At 46.2% G+C, this 16,548-nt stretch overlaps 4 protein-coding genes across 8 annotated transcripts in view; 3 read left to right on the forward strand and 1 right to left on the reverse strand.

Moving 5' to 3' along the window:
- LOC109523828 (suppressor APC domain-containing protein 1) overlaps positions 1-5,533 on the forward strand; it is a 10,994-nt gene extending 5,461 nt beyond the window's left edge. Inside the window, exons 2-5 of the mRNA XM_019883237.1 lie at positions 3,074-3,207; positions 3,642-3,812; positions 3,998-4,144; positions 4,285-5,533. Coding sequence (XP_019738796.1) covers positions 3,109-3,207; positions 3,642-3,812; positions 3,998-4,144; positions 4,285-4,365 — 498 coding nt within the window. The 5' untranslated portion in view covers positions 3,074-3,108 and the 3' untranslated portion in view covers positions 4,366-5,533. The remainder of the gene's footprint in view (positions 1-3,073; positions 3,208-3,641; positions 3,813-3,997; positions 4,145-4,284) is intronic.
- Positions 5,534-6,006: 473 nt separating this feature from the next.
- LOC109523834 (achaete-scute homolog 4-like) lies at positions 6,007-7,072 on the reverse strand. Its single transcript, XM_019883249.1, has 2 exons — positions 6,664-7,072; positions 6,007-6,594 (listed from the first exon to the last, which is right to left on the reverse strand). Exon 2 carries the CDS (start codon positions 6,582-6,584, stop codon positions 6,123-6,125), a length of 462 nt encoding a protein of 153 aa, XP_019738808.1. The 5' UTR covers positions 6,585-6,594; positions 6,664-7,072; the 3' UTR covers positions 6,007-6,122.
- Positions 7,073-7,148: 76 nt separating this feature from the next.
- prdm4 (PR domain containing 4) lies at positions 7,149-11,481 on the forward strand. 5 transcript variants are annotated; one of them, XM_019883194.1, is made up of 12 exons: positions 7,149-7,219; positions 7,503-7,562; positions 7,674-7,789; positions 7,860-8,048; positions 8,171-8,908; positions 8,994-9,143; positions 9,230-9,348; positions 9,447-9,532; positions 9,628-9,755; positions 10,054-10,551; positions 10,687-10,855; positions 10,941-11,481. In XM_019883194.1, the coding sequence occupies exons 3-12, from the start codon at positions 7,675-7,677 to the stop codon at positions 11,287-11,289; spliced, it is 2,541 nt and encodes an 846-aa protein (XP_019738753.1). In that variant the 5' UTR covers positions 7,149-7,219; positions 7,503-7,562; position 7,674; the 3' UTR covers positions 11,290-11,481. The 5 variants fall into 5 exon arrangements, with proteins under 5 accessions (XP_019738753.1, XP_019738744.1, XP_019738752.1 ...); XM_019883185.1 differs by having other exon boundaries at positions 7,150-7,219; positions 7,637-7,789; XM_019883193.1 differs by lacking the exon at positions 7,149-7,219 and adding an exon at positions 7,226-7,399 and having other exon boundaries at positions 7,637-7,789.
- Positions 11,482-11,876: 395 nt separating this feature from the next.
- tmem209 (transmembrane protein 209) lies at positions 11,877-16,088 on the forward strand. Its single transcript, XM_019883224.1, has 15 exons — positions 11,877-11,964; positions 12,230-12,369; positions 12,506-12,564; positions 12,636-12,767; positions 12,847-13,070; positions 13,144-13,348; positions 13,597-13,772; positions 13,847-13,918; positions 14,002-14,098; positions 14,523-14,648; positions 14,721-14,818; positions 14,941-15,055; positions 15,133-15,230; positions 15,345-15,418; positions 15,537-16,088. Exons 1-15 carry the CDS (start codon positions 11,935-11,937, stop codon positions 15,589-15,591), a joined length of 1,701 nt encoding a protein of 566 aa, XP_019738783.1. The 5' UTR covers positions 11,877-11,934; the 3' UTR covers positions 15,592-16,088.
- The last annotated feature ends 460 nt before the right edge of the window (positions 16,089-16,548 follow it).

Below are 16,548 nucleotides of genomic sequence, written 5' to 3' on the forward strand. Positions count from 1 at the left end.
GCTGTCTTGTGTGGTGATCGAGGGGAGGTCGAGTTCGAGACAGTGAGTGAGTGGAAAGAAAGCCACCAGGTCTTTTACTCGTCTCGTTTTGGAGCAAATAGTCCTACCTTTGTTATATTTTCTCATATACTGTACCTGTACTGTATGCCGCAGTTTTTGGACAATATATTGTTGCACTTTGTTGCTTGTGTTGTCACCAATGTATGTTGTTAACATACCGTACTTGGACGTTCATACCGGACATATACCATAGTTATCTCACTGTTCTCATGAAAAAAAGTATGGTAATACTTGAATGCTTTTGTTCTGTTGATGTTTGGTATGGATTGTCAACATATACGTTTTTTTATATGTACCATATCTTGTGCTGACCCGGCCCACCTGTCAAATTTAGAAATCAATATGGCCCCCGAGCTAAAAAGTTTGCCCACCCCTGGTTTAGGGGGTCCCAAAGGGGCTGCGCAGGGTGCCTTGAGGTGCTTGTGTAAAACATTTTTAGTTCCGCCGAGTGGTTTCAGCCTGTACAGGTATTTCTTGCCTTAAGCTGCGCTTTTAAAGCATCAGCTGATGTTTCTGTGGGATCATTACGGCTTTTTGCTGTCGTTGGGTAGATTGTGGGCGTGCTTGGCAGATTAGGGGCCAAGAAAGGGCTTAAAGGGCAGGTCGCGCAGGGTGTAAATTGATCCGTTGTTTTCGTCCCAGCGTAAGTGTCTGAGGCGGGGCCTTGGTTTGGTCTCGCAACGGCGACTTTAAGAACTACTCAGTGTCAGGATTTCGAGGAAAAGTGCTTTCCGAGCATATGCAGTAGTGGGGGGGGGGGGTAGATATAGGCTGACACATGCTGCTTATGAAAACCTCACGTGTAAGCAGTAGGATGACTGTAGAAGGCCTTCTAAGCTTAAATAACAGACTGGGTGTGCTCTTCATAACAGCCCGCAGGAGCGTGTGCGCGCGTAGGTGAGGTGAAAAGGTGCTCGTGTTTCAGCCGACGCGTTTTTGCCCTTATCTCCTTCTGCGAAACATCTGGTTCACGTCTGGGCCCAGTCGCGTACTGTAGCACTGGCATGTGTACCGGCGTGATAACGTGTGTTTGCGTGTTAAGTTGGGCGGCGGGTACTCCAAAGAGCACTGTACAGTATTGTACTTTATCAAAACAGGACAGTTGGTGTGTCATGATAATTCAATGGCCATTGTGCTGCTCCGTCCGAGGTGTGTCTTGGCCACCAGGGGGCAGTATAAAACGACACAAATCTGGTGATGAAACACAAAAGAGGATTGATTGCTTTCGTGATTAGTTTCACACTGTTTTTACATACAGGTTTTAGCAATTTGTTTTTACAACCTCAATCCCGCAAATGTTTGCCCACCAGTGATTTAGACCATTGCAAGAGATTTCATTGATATTCCCAAATAGCTTTTTTTTCTCCCACTCGGGAATTTTTCCACAGACTTTGCATCCTTGGAACTTTTAATAAACTTTGGTATTCGGGGGCATGTCGCGATCCACCTCCTGACTTTTTAATAACAACCAGCCAGCGGGTCCAAAGTATTCACACGAAGTGTAATTCCGTGAAGGATATTCAACCTGTTCTCTGCTTGACTGCACTGAGGAGCTTGTTTACTGTAGACGACATATTTGAACCAGATTCCTGGGCCTCACCGAGTACCGAAGGAGGGCGTGCCCCGGCGCTTTCCCGCCTTCTTCACATGTCACAGTTCCTAGAAAACGCCGGTGCTTTTGGAAAGCGTGTGTGTGGTATGAATGTTTGCATGGAAACACGTGTGTGCGTGAGTGAGAGGCAGGAAGTAACAAGGGGGGAGGGGGGGGCTTTCTTCACCGCAAAGCTGCACTAGTTGGCCAAGAGAGTCCGTAAAAGGATCTCAAGGGTATCTCCGGTGTGTATGTATTTATGTTTGTATGAGAGCAGGTTATAAAAATTGAAATCAAAGTAGCTCAGTGAAGCAAATTCACCACACGTGACAAGGTGGTCAGCTGCCCCTTTCAGTGGGGCCCGCAGTGGAAAACCGGCATCATCTCGAAGTGAAATGAAAAAGAGGAAATTATACACTTCCCTAAAAAAAAAAAAAAAAAATCCTAATAATAATAATACTATGCTCACGTTTTAACTTTGATGACCATCATTTTTTTTTTTTATGAGTAATTTGCCTGATATAGTCATGGGACATACCATTAGGTACATTAAGTCTTATGTAGCTACTTTAGAATTCAACGCAAACTAGACTCACACTTAAAAACATTTCTATCAGTTCATACCTCTTCGCCACTGTCCCATAAAAATAGGCACACTGTGTGAAGTCTTTTTACTCTTTTGAGATTAAATTGGGGGCTTTGTGAACACAACTTTTGAAGTACCTGTAAGAAAAACGGACATTTCATGTATTATTATTGCCGTCAAAATGCTTCGAATTTCACCTAAATAGTGTGGGGAAAAAAACCCATCTCTTAACGTGACCCATCTTGCCGTAGCGCCACCTCGTGTTCAATAAATTCCTGGCGTCACTGTCGTCCTAAAATGTCTGCTATGAAAATACGGTCTGGTTTCCTTGACAACAGCTTCCTCTGCTGGTGAAAATTGGGAATGGCATCTTAACAAAAAATTTCCACGGATGATCTCCGGCCTGTTCGTAAATCCACACAGTGCTGTGTTAAAGTCGACCTGACGCATGTCAATCACGCCTCATGGCGGAATGTCTTCGTCCCTGTCGGGCTTCACATTCCTGGTGACAAGTCGGGAACGCTTGCTGCACCTGAGACCAGCCAAAAGAAATTCATGGCAAGTAATTAAAGAAAAAAAAAATCTTAATTCAATTGTCCTTTTCGTAAGCGTGGTAAACATGTGATAATATTTCCACCTCTGTTGTCACACTAATTCCATTCAGCGGTGATGGCGGAGACATGTGGAATTTTTCATTGGCTCGCCCCAGGGGCACCATGCTGTCGGTGCCTGCCTGCTGCTCTTTCTTCTTCTCTTTTTTTTTTTCCTCGTTTTGTTTCCACCCATCCCTTACGTGTCTCTGTGGCCCTTTTTTTTTTTTTTTAACTGTCTTTCAGGAGGTTGTTGCAGCTGATCGCTCTGTTGTTTGTCCATGGCCTGTCCTCCTGCCGCCTCCTGCTCCTACACGGTGGTCCTTATCCCGCTTAGGAGCAGCCTCTGCAGCCTGGACGCGCTTCGCTTCTACTTGTGGGTGAGTGACGGATCTCGATCAACAAAATATTGTCCTCCCCGCTTTTATTTGTCGTCTCGGTTAGGTGTCAGTAAATTATTAAGCACGGTGCTGTACGAAAATAACAAACATACTGTGAAAGGAATCCATCGTGGACAGTTTCAATCAAAAAGTGACTTTCAAACGAAACCCTCGGTCCACGTATTTCACTTTATATGAAGTAGATGTCAAACACTTCGGCGACAGTGCAAGCGAGTGCGGGCTTGCGAGGAAGCCGTTACGCGCTGACACAATATACCCGAAGGGGGTGTGGTGTGCCTTCAGGAAGAACAAAAGGATTTTTGCACCACACCTATTTTTTATTTTTCTCACTCTTGCTCAGTTTAATTCGAGTATCGGGTACGTTTAAAGTGCTTCGAATCCAACTGAGTGGACTTTTGCTCTCTGCCTTTCAGATCAAGCATCTCAAGGATCTAGAAAAGGAAAAAGATATCCTGTACTGCGGTCTGGAGATCCTGGAGCAGGCCCGACTCTGGTACCGCCATCGGCTCGAAAAGAGCAGGACCCGACAGGATGACACAGATGCCAAAAGTTGGGTCAACTCCTGCCGGGAAGGTGTAGCAAAGGTGCCGAGGCCCCAAGTGACTGTTGCAAATATCAAGCAAGTCGAGTTTCAGAAGTTTTTAACTATGCGAACCCGGCATTTTCCAAGCGGCAGTCCGACTCGACTCGAGTCGGGTCATGTGACTGGAGTCGCCCACCTTTTGGTATATACGGCTACCAACTTTGACCAAGCTTGGTGTCCCCACAGGGGGCCCATTCCTGCTGGCTGAGCTCACGCGTGCAGCGGGTAAATGCATCGCTGGCTTCTGTCATGACTGAGGCCAATGACACCAGCACCAGTGGGGACTCTGCGGCAGACGGCGCCCTCCGGTGGCAGCACACCCGACTCACACAGGTCAGCACCAACATTCTGCATGTAAAACGGCAAAATGAACATCCGATGTCACGCTTGTGTACTTACCGTGGAAACAATGGCTGACTCTCTCTCTCTCTCTCTCTCTCTCTCTCTCTCTTTTTTTTTCCTTTTTTTTATAGGAGGTGCGTCAGAAAAATCAACAGATCTCCAAGTTAGAGATGGAAAAAGACACGCTCCTCCAACAACTTTACAAAGTTTAAACTGGCCTTTCTCCTCATTTGTAAATGTCTATTTATTAAACGTAACATTATTGTGGGTACTTTGTCTGACACTTTGTGACCATGGGTAAGGAATTTTGGCGTGACTCTAATCCAAGTCCTGGACTAACATCAGTTCCTGACATTGTTATGAAATAATCTTAAGATTCAACAGTTCAGGTTTCAGTTGTTTTTCCACAACGCACTCGTTGTGAAACCTTGATTTTATTTACACATTTTGAGGTGATAGAGTCCAACAAATGAAATTGGAAATACCAAAATAAGGCAAGAATAAGGTCCAGCATTGAATAGAGTTGCGTATGAAGTCACAGCCCTGTCAGTCCGGGATCTTCCGTTTCCGTTGTGCACATGTGGGCTCTCTGCCTCGACACGCCGCCCCGTCCCGGTGGTCCCGTACTGATCGTAGTTGTGCTGATAAACTTTATCTAAAGGAGGCATCACGCAAGTCTACGGGAATTTCGAGGCGACCTCCTCTTGCCACCCCCCCCTCCCACTCAGCCAGAGTACAACCCAAAAAAAGGTGAATCTAAAAAAAAATAATAATTGTCTTGCACCACTATTGCGACGATGATCACTTTATTGCATTATAGGTGCGGAGGGCTAAATTGTATCGGAATTTAAATGTCTCACCTCTCCGCCATGCCCAAATGAGCCCTTCTGCACACTTCCTGCAAGGAATCCGATTAGGATCAGCCCGTGCGCATCCAAAAAGAAAACATCCATTATGAAGGAGGCTTTCATTTAAGTAGCTTCATGCTCTCTACCTCACCGCGCAAGTGAACCATCCATCAAGGCCAGGGTGCCAGCACTTGACGATTTACCGGCTCCAATTCACACGGCACACAATTTTGTTTTGGGTATGTCACGCCTCACGGTTCAGTTAACTTGCGCTCAATACGGGTATTTCCAAATCCTGTACGTACAATGTCAATCTTGTGGGTTTATTTTATTTTATTTTTGCTTCCAATTTTGTGGGTTTGGTCTCGATGTGCAGTCGCTTCCGTGCAGGTCTGCGGCGCTGGCAAGATATAGGGGTCCCTCATCAACTGCCTGTCGGGTTTGTACCGTGTGTTGCAACAAAAGAAAGCGAGAAAATGCAAAATATTGGCTTTATATTTACACATCATTTACACTTTCTTCGAGAAGTTGTGCCTTTCAAAAAGACAAAAAGAAGAAGAAGTTAAAGGGATTTTTTTTCTCCAGTGCATTCGAACTTAATGTGGTGAGGCGGAAGGGTGGGCCAAAAGCAGGTACTAAACACTTAAAATGTAGGATGCATGCTCCTTCCTTTCTTCCTCCTTGACTTCCTTCAGTCTCCACTTCCCAACTACTTTCCCCTTAGATTAACTTTTCATTTCTTTCCTCCTTCTTTATCGTGTCTGTTTTTTATTCAAGCATCCTTGTCTCCTTCCTTCCACAGACATTTATGCATCAATTTCCCCCCCATCACTTATTATGCCTTTCCTTTGACCCTTTTGGATTGGATACAACTTTATTGTCAAATTTTCTTTTCTTCCTTCCTCTCTTCCCCAGATCCAATTTTTCATTCATGTGTCGTTATGTCCCATTGATTGAACCTGCTTTTCTGCCTTCCTGAAGTCCTCCCTTGCACCTAAGACCTAATTTTTCTCCTTTACGTCTTTTCCGTTCCACATCTACCTTTGGCCCAATGCAGTTGAAAAACAGTTTTGTTTTGTTTTTATGTCCTCACTTTTGGAAAACACTAGTCGCCAACGTCCTCACTGGCATTTGGGCCGTTTGTGGCCAGCTTCCAGTGATATCCCGGCTACGTTCACGTCCAAAAGGCCCTGCAGATGTTTAATATAGTCGATGGCGGCCCGGAGTGTCTCCACCTTACTGAGCCTCTTGTCGTCAAACTCCCTCGGCAGGCGCTCCCGGAGGCGCGCGTAGCCTTCATTGACGCAGCGCACCCGGTGGCGCTCCCTCTCGTTCCTCTTGCGAATAAACGCGGGCTCCAGCGCGTATTCACACACGCTCACCGGACCGGGACACGGGTAATAGTGCAGCCCTCCGTATGGCAACTTGGGGCTGCGGTGGACACGGTCGAGGTAAGCCGGCTCCAGGTGGAAGGAGGGAAGACCGAAGTGGGGGTGCGCTCCGCTAATGTCCACGGAGAAGCAGTGGAGCGCCAGTGGAGGAATATATGGAATGTACTCCATCCCCTCATTGTGATAAGACATTGTTTCCCCCCTGAAAATAAATGTAATTAGTCCCTAATTGCAAACGTGTCGTTATTTGCATAAAGTAAATGAAACTTACCCTATTGTTGTGGCTTTTAGCTCATCCCAAGTTTGTTCTAAAACACAAATTGAATAAAACTGTGCAAAAAGCCTCTTCTCGGTGAGAACTTGAGTCTGTGTGACAACTTGTTACAGTTTATTGGAGCGTTTTCATGGCACACTGTGCGGTGGGTGTGATTTGGGGAGGAGATCTTGCAACCGAGATAACGTTTTCTTCCGTCTCTTGCAACTGCGACCCACATCTCACCATAACAACACTTGACTGGGCATTGAATTGTATTCTTAAAAATGGCGACATCTTGTGAATTTATGTTGTAGGTATTTTCAAAACACATAGTTACTGCACAAAAAGTAACATGACCTGATTTACAATCGCCCAGATGCGCGGAAATTATTATAATTTAGGGGAGCAACATCACTCTCCCTTAGCTTCACTGCGCATGCGCAAATGCATCCCAGCTAGGGTTTACTGCTCATGCGCAGGAATATCGAGTTGATGACGTTTTACTAAGGCTGGTTGTATCACTGCGCATGCGCAATAAAAGAGTGCTGCTACGCCCCCCATCAGGCGAATGGTATGACACTGCTGCTTTATTTTTTTACGACTTTTTCCTCAACCGGCTCGTCTATTTTTTTAACCAATTGTCTCACATTTGATCGCGATTCGTCACATGTGTATATTCGTTTTTTGAACCGGAACACGTCGACCCGTTTTGCGGACGAAGAATAGTCATCGAGAGCTACGCTAACGCTCAGTTAGTAGTGTGATAAACAAACTACTCTAGCTGGTTGCAGTATGCTTTGGTTCGTAAATTAGTCCTAATGCAAGTGGAAATTGTCTATTTTCATACTTTACAGGTTCGAATATGTAAGCCAGCCATGTCTGGTTTACTGACGGAAAGAAGCTGTTGATTTCAGGTATGCTAATATTGTTAGTACTGATGTAGCCTTGCCATGACTTGGATTTTTTTTTTGTTTGTTTGTTTCTGAGGGTGAAAAATGCAGGTCTTATAAGTGACAATGTTGTAGGATGAATGACATGAACCTGAGTCCAGTGGGCATGGACCAGCTGAGTGTGCCTTCAGTGAGTGCGAGCCACTTAGGCCTGGCCACCTCACCACCACATAACACCATCCCCACCCCAGGTAAGATAACACGAACTCCATTTGGTGCGTTCTGCATTATTGTTGAATTACTCTGTGTATTTTGTTGCAGGGATGCCAGTTGCCATCCCCAGCCTGGGTCCTTCTTTAGGCTCCCTTCCCTCCGCGTTGTCCCTCATGCTGCCCATGGGCCCTCTGGGGGATCGAGGAGTCATGTGTGGCCTCCCGGATAGGAATTATTCCCTGCCACCTCCTCCTTACCCCCACTTGGAGAGCAGCTACTTCCGACACATTTTACCGGGTAGGTGATTCTTCCCATTTAAAGGAGAAATAAGGTTGTCTGTAATGTCACTTTATCGGATGAGTGCATACGTGTCAGTCTGTGGCGTTTCACTGAGAGTAATAACATTTGTGTTGCTTTAGGTATTTTGTCCTATTTGGCCGACCGTCCACCACCTCAGTACATCCATCCCAGCAGCCTTAACATGGACGGGACCCTCTCTGTGGCCAGCAACAACCCCTCGGGTCTCGACCCTTACAGCGGAGCGGGCGGCCCGCTGGAGCAGGGCTTGGTGCCCTTGGACTCGAGACAAGTCAGCGGCCAAGGAGACCTCCACCAGACTGGCACCCATGATTTGGACTCTACAGGGTTAGCAATGGAGTCTCGCGACAACAGCCCCATGTCCCCGGACAGAATGGGAGAGGAGCTGGCCTCCATGGACGGAGTCGGGGTGGTCCCGGTGTCTGACAGCGGGAGCCAGCCCCTGTCTGGGGTGGACTCCTCCGGCGGGGTCATGCCCCTGCATGGACCCCCTGTGCTGGAGCTCCCCGTGGTAATGGAACCGGATCACATGGGGGGCCGCGTGGGCAATGCGGGCGCAGGAGCAGCAGGAGGACTCGGGGACCAGCTCCACCCGAACGGGGAGCTGAATTCCGGCGTTGTTAGCGTGGTGCTCACCAGCTCCATGGCCGACCAGGGTCAGCTGGGGCCCGTGTCCCTCCACGGGCACTCCGGAATGGGGCTCGACTCGGTGAATGTCTCGCCCATCACCACGGAGGTATCGCTGGGTCCGGAGAACAATTTGGTGCTGGTCAACTCCAGTCTGCAACTGGAGGATTCGAGCCCCAACAAGGAGGGCATGGTTACTGCTTACACGATTTGTAAGTATCTTTGGAATGGATTGAAAAAGAGATGCGGGGGAAATAATCATCAAAATGTGCTGCTCTCATCATCTTCGTCACTCAGGGTGCACTCTGTGCGAGCGCTCGTATACCTCAGACTGCCCGGAGCACGGCCCAGTCACTTTCATCCCAGACACGCCCATCCAAAGCCGGGCTCGCCTCTCCATCCCGCGTCCACTTTGCCTGCGCATCTCCGTAGCCGACGAGCCGCTCGGTAAGAGAACCCAAAAGGCGCCAGCAGACTTACAGTGCGCTGGCATTCGGACAATATGTTTATCTCCTTTTTGCTGCTTGCGTCAGGTGTTTTTGCACGCGACATCATACCAGCGAGGACCTGCTTCGGACCCATGGTTGGCCAGCACTGTAGCAACGTCGATCTCTCTGACTGGGCGGAAAAAGACACGCCTCAGATTTGGAAGGTTGGTTACCATGAATTATGATGAGGATATTCTTGGCTTGGGTCAAATTGACCCGGAACATAAAAGCGTACGTAAGGAAGAACGCTTGATCACGACAGATGTACCACAACAATGTGCTGGAGTTCTACATCGTGACGGCAGATGAGAACGAATGCAACTGGATGATGTTTGTACACAGGGCAAGGTATGAACATGCTGTCTCAAGGCAACATTTTGTCCTAAAACGATCTTTTCATGATGATGAATTTATTTCTCAAATGGAATCCTTGTTGCTTGTAGGAGTCGCGAAGAGCAGAACCTGGTCGCATACTCATCCAACGGGAAGCTCTTCTTCTGCACGACCACGGAGATCCACCCGGACGAGGAGCTGCGCTTCTACTACAGCCGGGAATACTGCCGACTCATGGGTCAGTCTTTCCTTTCTCTTTCTTATTCATTATTTTGCTCTAATATGTTAATCTGTGTAGTGATAAAAAATATTATGCCGGTTTAAAAAAAAAAAGAAAAAAAAGCTACTGTAATCGTAACTTGTAGTTAATACAGATAAGTACCTTCCTCCTGTATTAGCTTACCTATTGACCTACTCTACCTATTGACTTATCGACCTTACTTGTTTACATACTCGCTCCACAACACTTCCTTTACTTACTCTGCCACTGACAATGTCGTACATACCGTCTGCTGAACCCTCCATCATGTATCCAGGTGTTCCTCCTTTACCCGAGGCTCAGCTCTGCCAGTGTGGCAAAGACTGCTCCTCTTTTTCGGACCTCAAGCCTCACATGAGCAACCCTGACCACAACCAGCCCCCTCACAGCCACAGCCCACCAGAGCGGGAGCACCCGCTTCAGCAAGAGCAGCAGCAGCAGCAAGCGCCGCCGCAACCGGATGCAAAGCTCACCAACGGGACGTCGAGCTCTTCGTCCTCTCCGTGGCCTCAAGCGGCAGGACCGACCAACGGGGACACCCTGAACGCCAGTCAGAACTCAAGCGCCGGCACCTCCAGAACGAACGCCAAAGGTTCCAGGCATCCGCGGGAAAAGAAATTCAAGTGCAGCATGTGCTCGCGGGCGTTCATCACTTCCACCAAGCTCAACGTGCACTTCATGGGGCACGTTGGCATGAAGCCGCACAAGTGCGAATACTGCAGCAAGGCCTTTAGTGATCCCAGCAACCTCAGGATGCACCTCAAAATACACACAGGTGTGTATGACTTCATTTGCCACCTTTGGTGTGTTCTGCCTCACAATTCTGTGAACTAAATAAAGCTGAGTTGTTTTTTTTTCTTGTTATGACTTGTTTCAGACCGTTGATGTTCTTTCCTTCTGCCGTAAACAGGTCAGAAGAACTATCGGTGCACGGTTTGCGAGAAGTCCTTCACGCAAAAGTCCCACGTGGCGTCTCATATGCTCATCCACACCGGCGCCGAGAAACTCAAGTGCGACCTGTGCGAGCGGATGTTCATCCGAAAGCACGACCTGAATCAGCACATGTTTTCTCACACCCAGTACGTCCGTCACCTTCCACTCCGCAACCATCAGATTAGTATTCTTATTATTTTTTGCATTTCTAACTTTTTTCTTCCTTCACAGCGAGCGTCGGATTCAGTGCCCCAAGTGCAACAAGCACTTCCTGAAGCCAAACCACCTGAAGAAGCACATGAACTCCCACGAGGGCCGCCGGGACTTTGTCTGCGAGAAATGCCACAAGGCCTTCCTCACCAAGTACCACCTCACACGCCACCTCAAGATATGCAAGGGGCCCAAGGCGGAGCGCTCATCCCGGAAGGAGCGACACGTGGACGAGGAGGAGGACGATGAAGAGGAAGAGGAGGAAGCCGAGAATAGCGGGGGCAGAGGAGGGGAGAGACTTTTGGACTCTGGCAGGAGTGAAGACGTTGGAGGATATAACTCTGAAAAATCACTGTCACCCCCTCATTGACTACAGAGTCATATTAATTTATTGACTGGCATACATTACACTAATGTTTACCTCTCATTTTTCAAATATTTTTTCAAATGTTGTTATTTTACATTCATGTTGAATATCACAACCATATCAGTGCTGCTAAAAGACTCATAACTTTTGACTTGTCTAGTTTTGATGTAGGTGCATAAAAGCTCTCATTCTTTATCTGCCTTAGACTCATTTTTGTGTGAGGAAGTAGTATTTATAGTTTTTGTGTTATTGTGTAACTTTCAATACAAGTTGGTCGCTGGGTAACAGTCATGCAAAATTCTGGAAAATGCCATGACTGTGGAGAAGAAAAAAGCAGTAGAACATGTCAAAAATCAGACAAGAAAAAAACAATAGAACTTGTCAAAAATTGCTCTGGAGAGAAGACAACTGATAGTTTGAAAAAGGCAAAAGTCAGATTTGACGTATCATATAAATATTTTAATCGTATGCGTTTATAAAGGCGACAGAGTTGGCGAGTAGTGGGTGAAGACATTTACTGTATTGTATTTGTCATTACAGTAATTAACTCTAAATTAGTCTGGCGTCCTTGGAGCTGAGAGAGACAGCATCCGGGAAAGCCCGGATGTACGTAATTCTGCTTCCGGGTCAGGAGAGAGCGGAAAAAACATGGAACGATTTGCGGTTCTAAACCTTAGCGTACTATGAATGTTTTAATGTACCATACAGTATTTTTTTTACCATAGTCTTTGTTTTAGACATTTTTAATGTAACGTTACTTAAACAAAACATCACGTTAAACCTTTCGATGTTTGCGAAACCATTGTTTGAGGCACCGGGCTAACTTTAGCTAAGTTAGCAACTCAACTAACACGAGTACACGATCTCCTATTAACTTGGAGTTTTTTCTTGGTGTGAATCTTGATAATTTTGGTCCTTTTTTTTTTGCCTCAAATTGATGAAGATGTTGACCCCACCGAAGGAGGGGCTGCCCAACATGATTGACAAGGCACTGAGGATGAGGAGAGAGGAACAAGCTCGCCAGGTGATGGTCGCCTGGGCTATTCTAAAAATGTCCCTGGCTGGCATGATTTACACTGAAATGTAAGTTTAGTTTCTCACAGTTATATGTTTTTTACTGATAGTTTTCACAATTCACTCTAACATATCACAGTGTGTGAGGTAAATACTCCTTGGTCACTCATAATTGAAGTCGTGATGGTACAATTTTTTTATTTAGGTCTGGAAAATTGTTAAGCCGATACTACAACATCACCTACTGGCCTATTTGGTACATCGGTGAGTCTCTTCTGCGACCAAATTGTACATTTGCCGACAAAAATGATCTTAGCATGTTCTTCTCATTGCAGAATTGGCGCTAGTCTTGCTTTTTACCCTCATCGGTCTCTTTGATTTCTGGAAATACTTTAAATACACGATGACTCCGTCCACTATCGCTGTATCCCTGGAGCAGCATCGGCTCTTGGGGCTGAGTAACACAAGTAAGTCTTGAATAAGATTGACTCTTCTTCAAGAAGACTGGTTCAAACTGCACCTGTTACCTTGTCTGTCCTCTTGCAGGTATTCAAGCTTCTCCTCCCCAGAGGCCAGAAAAAAAGGAGACCCCCGCTTCGACGGAGTCATCCCCTTTGCAGGGCCAGAGCGTTTTGAGTTTCAGCCCGTTGCGTTCTGCCACTGCCAGCCCCAAGTTTTCTCCGAGCTGTGTGGCAGGCTACAGCCCATCTCTCAGTAGTACAACCACCCCAAGTAGTGCCCCTTATTCGCCCTCTGTGGCCTTTGGGAAGGTACGTAACATGACATAACGTGATACGAAATTGACTGGCTTGACTACAAATATTCAGACTCTTCTCTTGACAGGTGTTGAGCTACAGTCCAACCCCTGGCTCCCCGGCATACCCGAGCAGCATCGGGACGCCGGAAAGCTCCGTTTTGAGGGCTCGGTACCGCACGTCGCCCTCTGTGTTTAACTCGCCCGGAAGCGAGGAGGATTACATGGAGGATCTGAAAAGCCTCGAGCGATTCCTGCGCACGGAGGAGGAGAAGAGTCACCGTAGTCAGCTTGGTAAAATGATTTGTAAATTTGGATAGTTTTTTTTTCTTCCAACCAATTTTTGCCTTTTCAATTCAACAAGGTTCTGGACTTGTGTGTATTTTATTTTATGAACCCCTGACTATGGATGGTATTATCAACAATAACTTCTCTGCTATAAGTACTGTGTAGCCGATGTTGACCTCACGACCTCTGAGTTGTGATGTTTCAGGTGGGTGAATGTGTGTACGCTTTTCTAATAGTTCATTTCACACATCTAGGGAGTCCAGAATCTGTCTCCCCGAGTCACAGTCCGACGTTTTGGAACTACAACCGCTCAGTGGGGGACTACGCACAGAGTCTGAGGAAGTTCCTGTACCAGCCCGCCTGCCGCTCTCAGGCGCCCTCTGCCCACAAGGATGAAACAGACCCGGGTTCCAAACAGGCTGCGGAGGAGGTCAACCGGATGTGCATGAGTCGTATGCCAGAGTGACATTCAAAAAAATAACGCGTGGATTGAATTTTGTGCAGGTGTGGGCGAGGATCACAACCAGCCGCCCTGTCGTGGATCGCATCGATGGCTGGACGGCGAAGCTTCGAAATGTAAGTCGTGGACTCGTCGCAAACAAATAAATCAACACCGACTCTGTGTTAAAATATGCAAGATGCTGTTTGTGCTTTCCCAGTGGATCAGTGACACCATCTTAGTCCCCCTGGTCAAGGAAATGGACTCGGTCAACACTCAGCTCAGGAGGATGGGCTGCCCCGAGCTTCAGATTGGAGGTAAACTTGTGCCAAAGGGCTCCATTTTCTTTTTAAAATGGACAGATGGGCTATGCCATGCACAGATAACGTAAATAAAAAAAAAAAGGTAAAGCAAAATACAATATGTAAAATGTTCACAATGAATCAATTGTTCAATTATGGAATTTCTCCATTGTGAGATGTAAAAGTTTTGAATTTACAAATACTTTTTATTGTATCGAGTATAATACATTCACCAATTTATTTCTTGCGCGACACAGAGGAAAAATTTAAATGTTGTTTGTTGCTCTAATACGAAGCGTGCCTCAAACTACCAGAGACAAATTCCTTGTATGGTTTGGCATACTTGCCCGATAAAGATGAATGTCATTCTGATTGTCGGACTCTTGATCACGTAAATACCCCCGCCCGAATAATTGTTCCCCTCTTTTCCCTGCACCAGAGGCCAGCATTAGCAGTCTCAAACAGGCTGCCGTGATGAAAGCGTCATCCATTCCTACTTTGAACTCCATGGTCCAGTACTTGGACATCACTCCCAATCAAGAATATCTGGTGGATCGCATCAAAGGTTTGGCTTACATGTGTGGGAAAATTGACCCTGCTACGAGCGCAACGTTTTCTTGTCTTTTGGAATCGGCAGAGTTGGCACACAGTGGCTGCATGAGCTCCTTTCGATGGAATCGAGGAGGTGATCTGAAGAACCGGAAGTGGGACACGGACCTCCCCACAGATTGTGCTGTGTGTACCATTCGGATACACACACACACACACACACACACACGCCTTGAAAGCATGTTTTCCCATTTCATCTTGATGCAGTCTGCCATTGACACCTCACCTCATGTGTGTGCCCACTCTAGATCCTCATGCATATATTTTGCACCTACCTGGACTCCAGACTGCCTCCTCACCCCAAATATCCAGACGGGAAGACGTTCACCTCGCAGCACTTCAGCCACATCCCGGACAAACCTGGTGAGTGCACGTACACAGAAAAACGCACACATAAAACCAAAACGGGTCCGGTCAGTTTCTCTTTTGTCCGTCTCCAGATGTGACAAAGGAGAACCTCTTCTGCATCCACCAGAGTTGCACCGCGCCGCCTCACTACCAGCTCATCTATCAGGGACACATCTCCAGTCTGCCGAAGGTGACGCAGCGCACACAACAATTTTAAAATAAGATGGACCATGAGTTTAATTGCGCACTATTGTATTGTAGGAAAGAAGTGATAAAAAGAAACACATTTTCATTTCTGATATAGGGCAGGAATAACTTGTTCCATACAATCCTCATGTTCCTCTACGTCATTAAGACCAAGGAGTCAGGAATGCTTGGGTGAGTTTTATTTTTTTATTGACATTTCTGAAAAATTGTGATGTTTTAACAACGGCAAAAAAACCCCACAATGGGACATTAAGATATTTCGCTCAACTTGTGTGTCATTCTTATCCAGGCGAGTAAACCTTGGCCTCTCCGGCGTGAATATTCTGTGGATTTTTGAGGACTGACTTGTCAAAGTTCACAATCGACAACTTCCAAATGATTTTTTTCCCCCTCCTTCCCCGCTTCTTCAATAAGTACGATTGCAGCAGTCGAAAAACAGCACTCAGATAGTCAATACTTATACCAAAATGTCAGAATAGCGGATATCAATGTATTAGCACTGAGAACATGTCAAACACATCGACCTCAATTTAGTCTGTGTAGTGTTTAAGGGCTCAATCCTCATTTGGTTGAATGTTTACAGAAAAAGAGAACACAAATGGTATGTTCTGTATTTTCTTCAACTCAATAGCTTTCTCTTTGTTCTTTGTTTCTTTTTTCATGAAGCATGCATAAATGAAAAACATTTGGAAGTGCAAGTCAACTGAATGTAAAAACTGTCTTTTCAACTTTGAATGTGAATGCTATTGTGTGGCTGTATTTTTTTCAAGTTGTAGGAATGAATGCTGAGATTTTAGACATGGGACTTGTAAATGAATAAAACAAAATTATTTCAAAGTTTCTTTGTGACCACGAGGTGGCACTGTTGTTCCCCCTTTTTTCCCCTGACCTTGTCTGGTTTGATGCAGTGCAGATGCGCAGCGTGAGGTTTGTAATGTGATGCGTTGCGCTGCCTCAAACCCAAACGACCTGGTAAGAAGCAGTAAAAATGCAAATACTGGGGGTGTGTGGAAGTGATTGGGAATTCGCATCGTTTGGTTGTCGCAAAGACCCAATAAGTGGCGAAATTTGTGTTGTTTTGTAGTTAAGTGCTCTGCCTTTCAAAGCGAACACATTTCCCACAACGCACCTCGTGTTTGGGGTTTTTCAAAATATAGTTGCAGTGACTATTAGGGCTATCCAATGTAACTGAAACACGAATTAAAACACAATTAAAAAATTCTTAGGTCTCGGTAGCGTAATTGGCATTGCTAGCAAGTGGGCTGGTGCCACTGTAGTCCAAATACACGTGAAGAACTACA

The sequence above is a fragment of the Hippocampus comes genome, unplaced genomic scaffold (genome assembly GCF_001891065.2).
Source record: "Hippocampus comes isolate QL1 unplaced genomic scaffold, H_comes_QL1_v1.1 scaffold528, whole genome shotgun sequence".
Classification (NCBI taxonomy): Eukaryota; Metazoa; Chordata; class Actinopteri; order Syngnathiformes; family Syngnathidae; genus Hippocampus; species Hippocampus comes.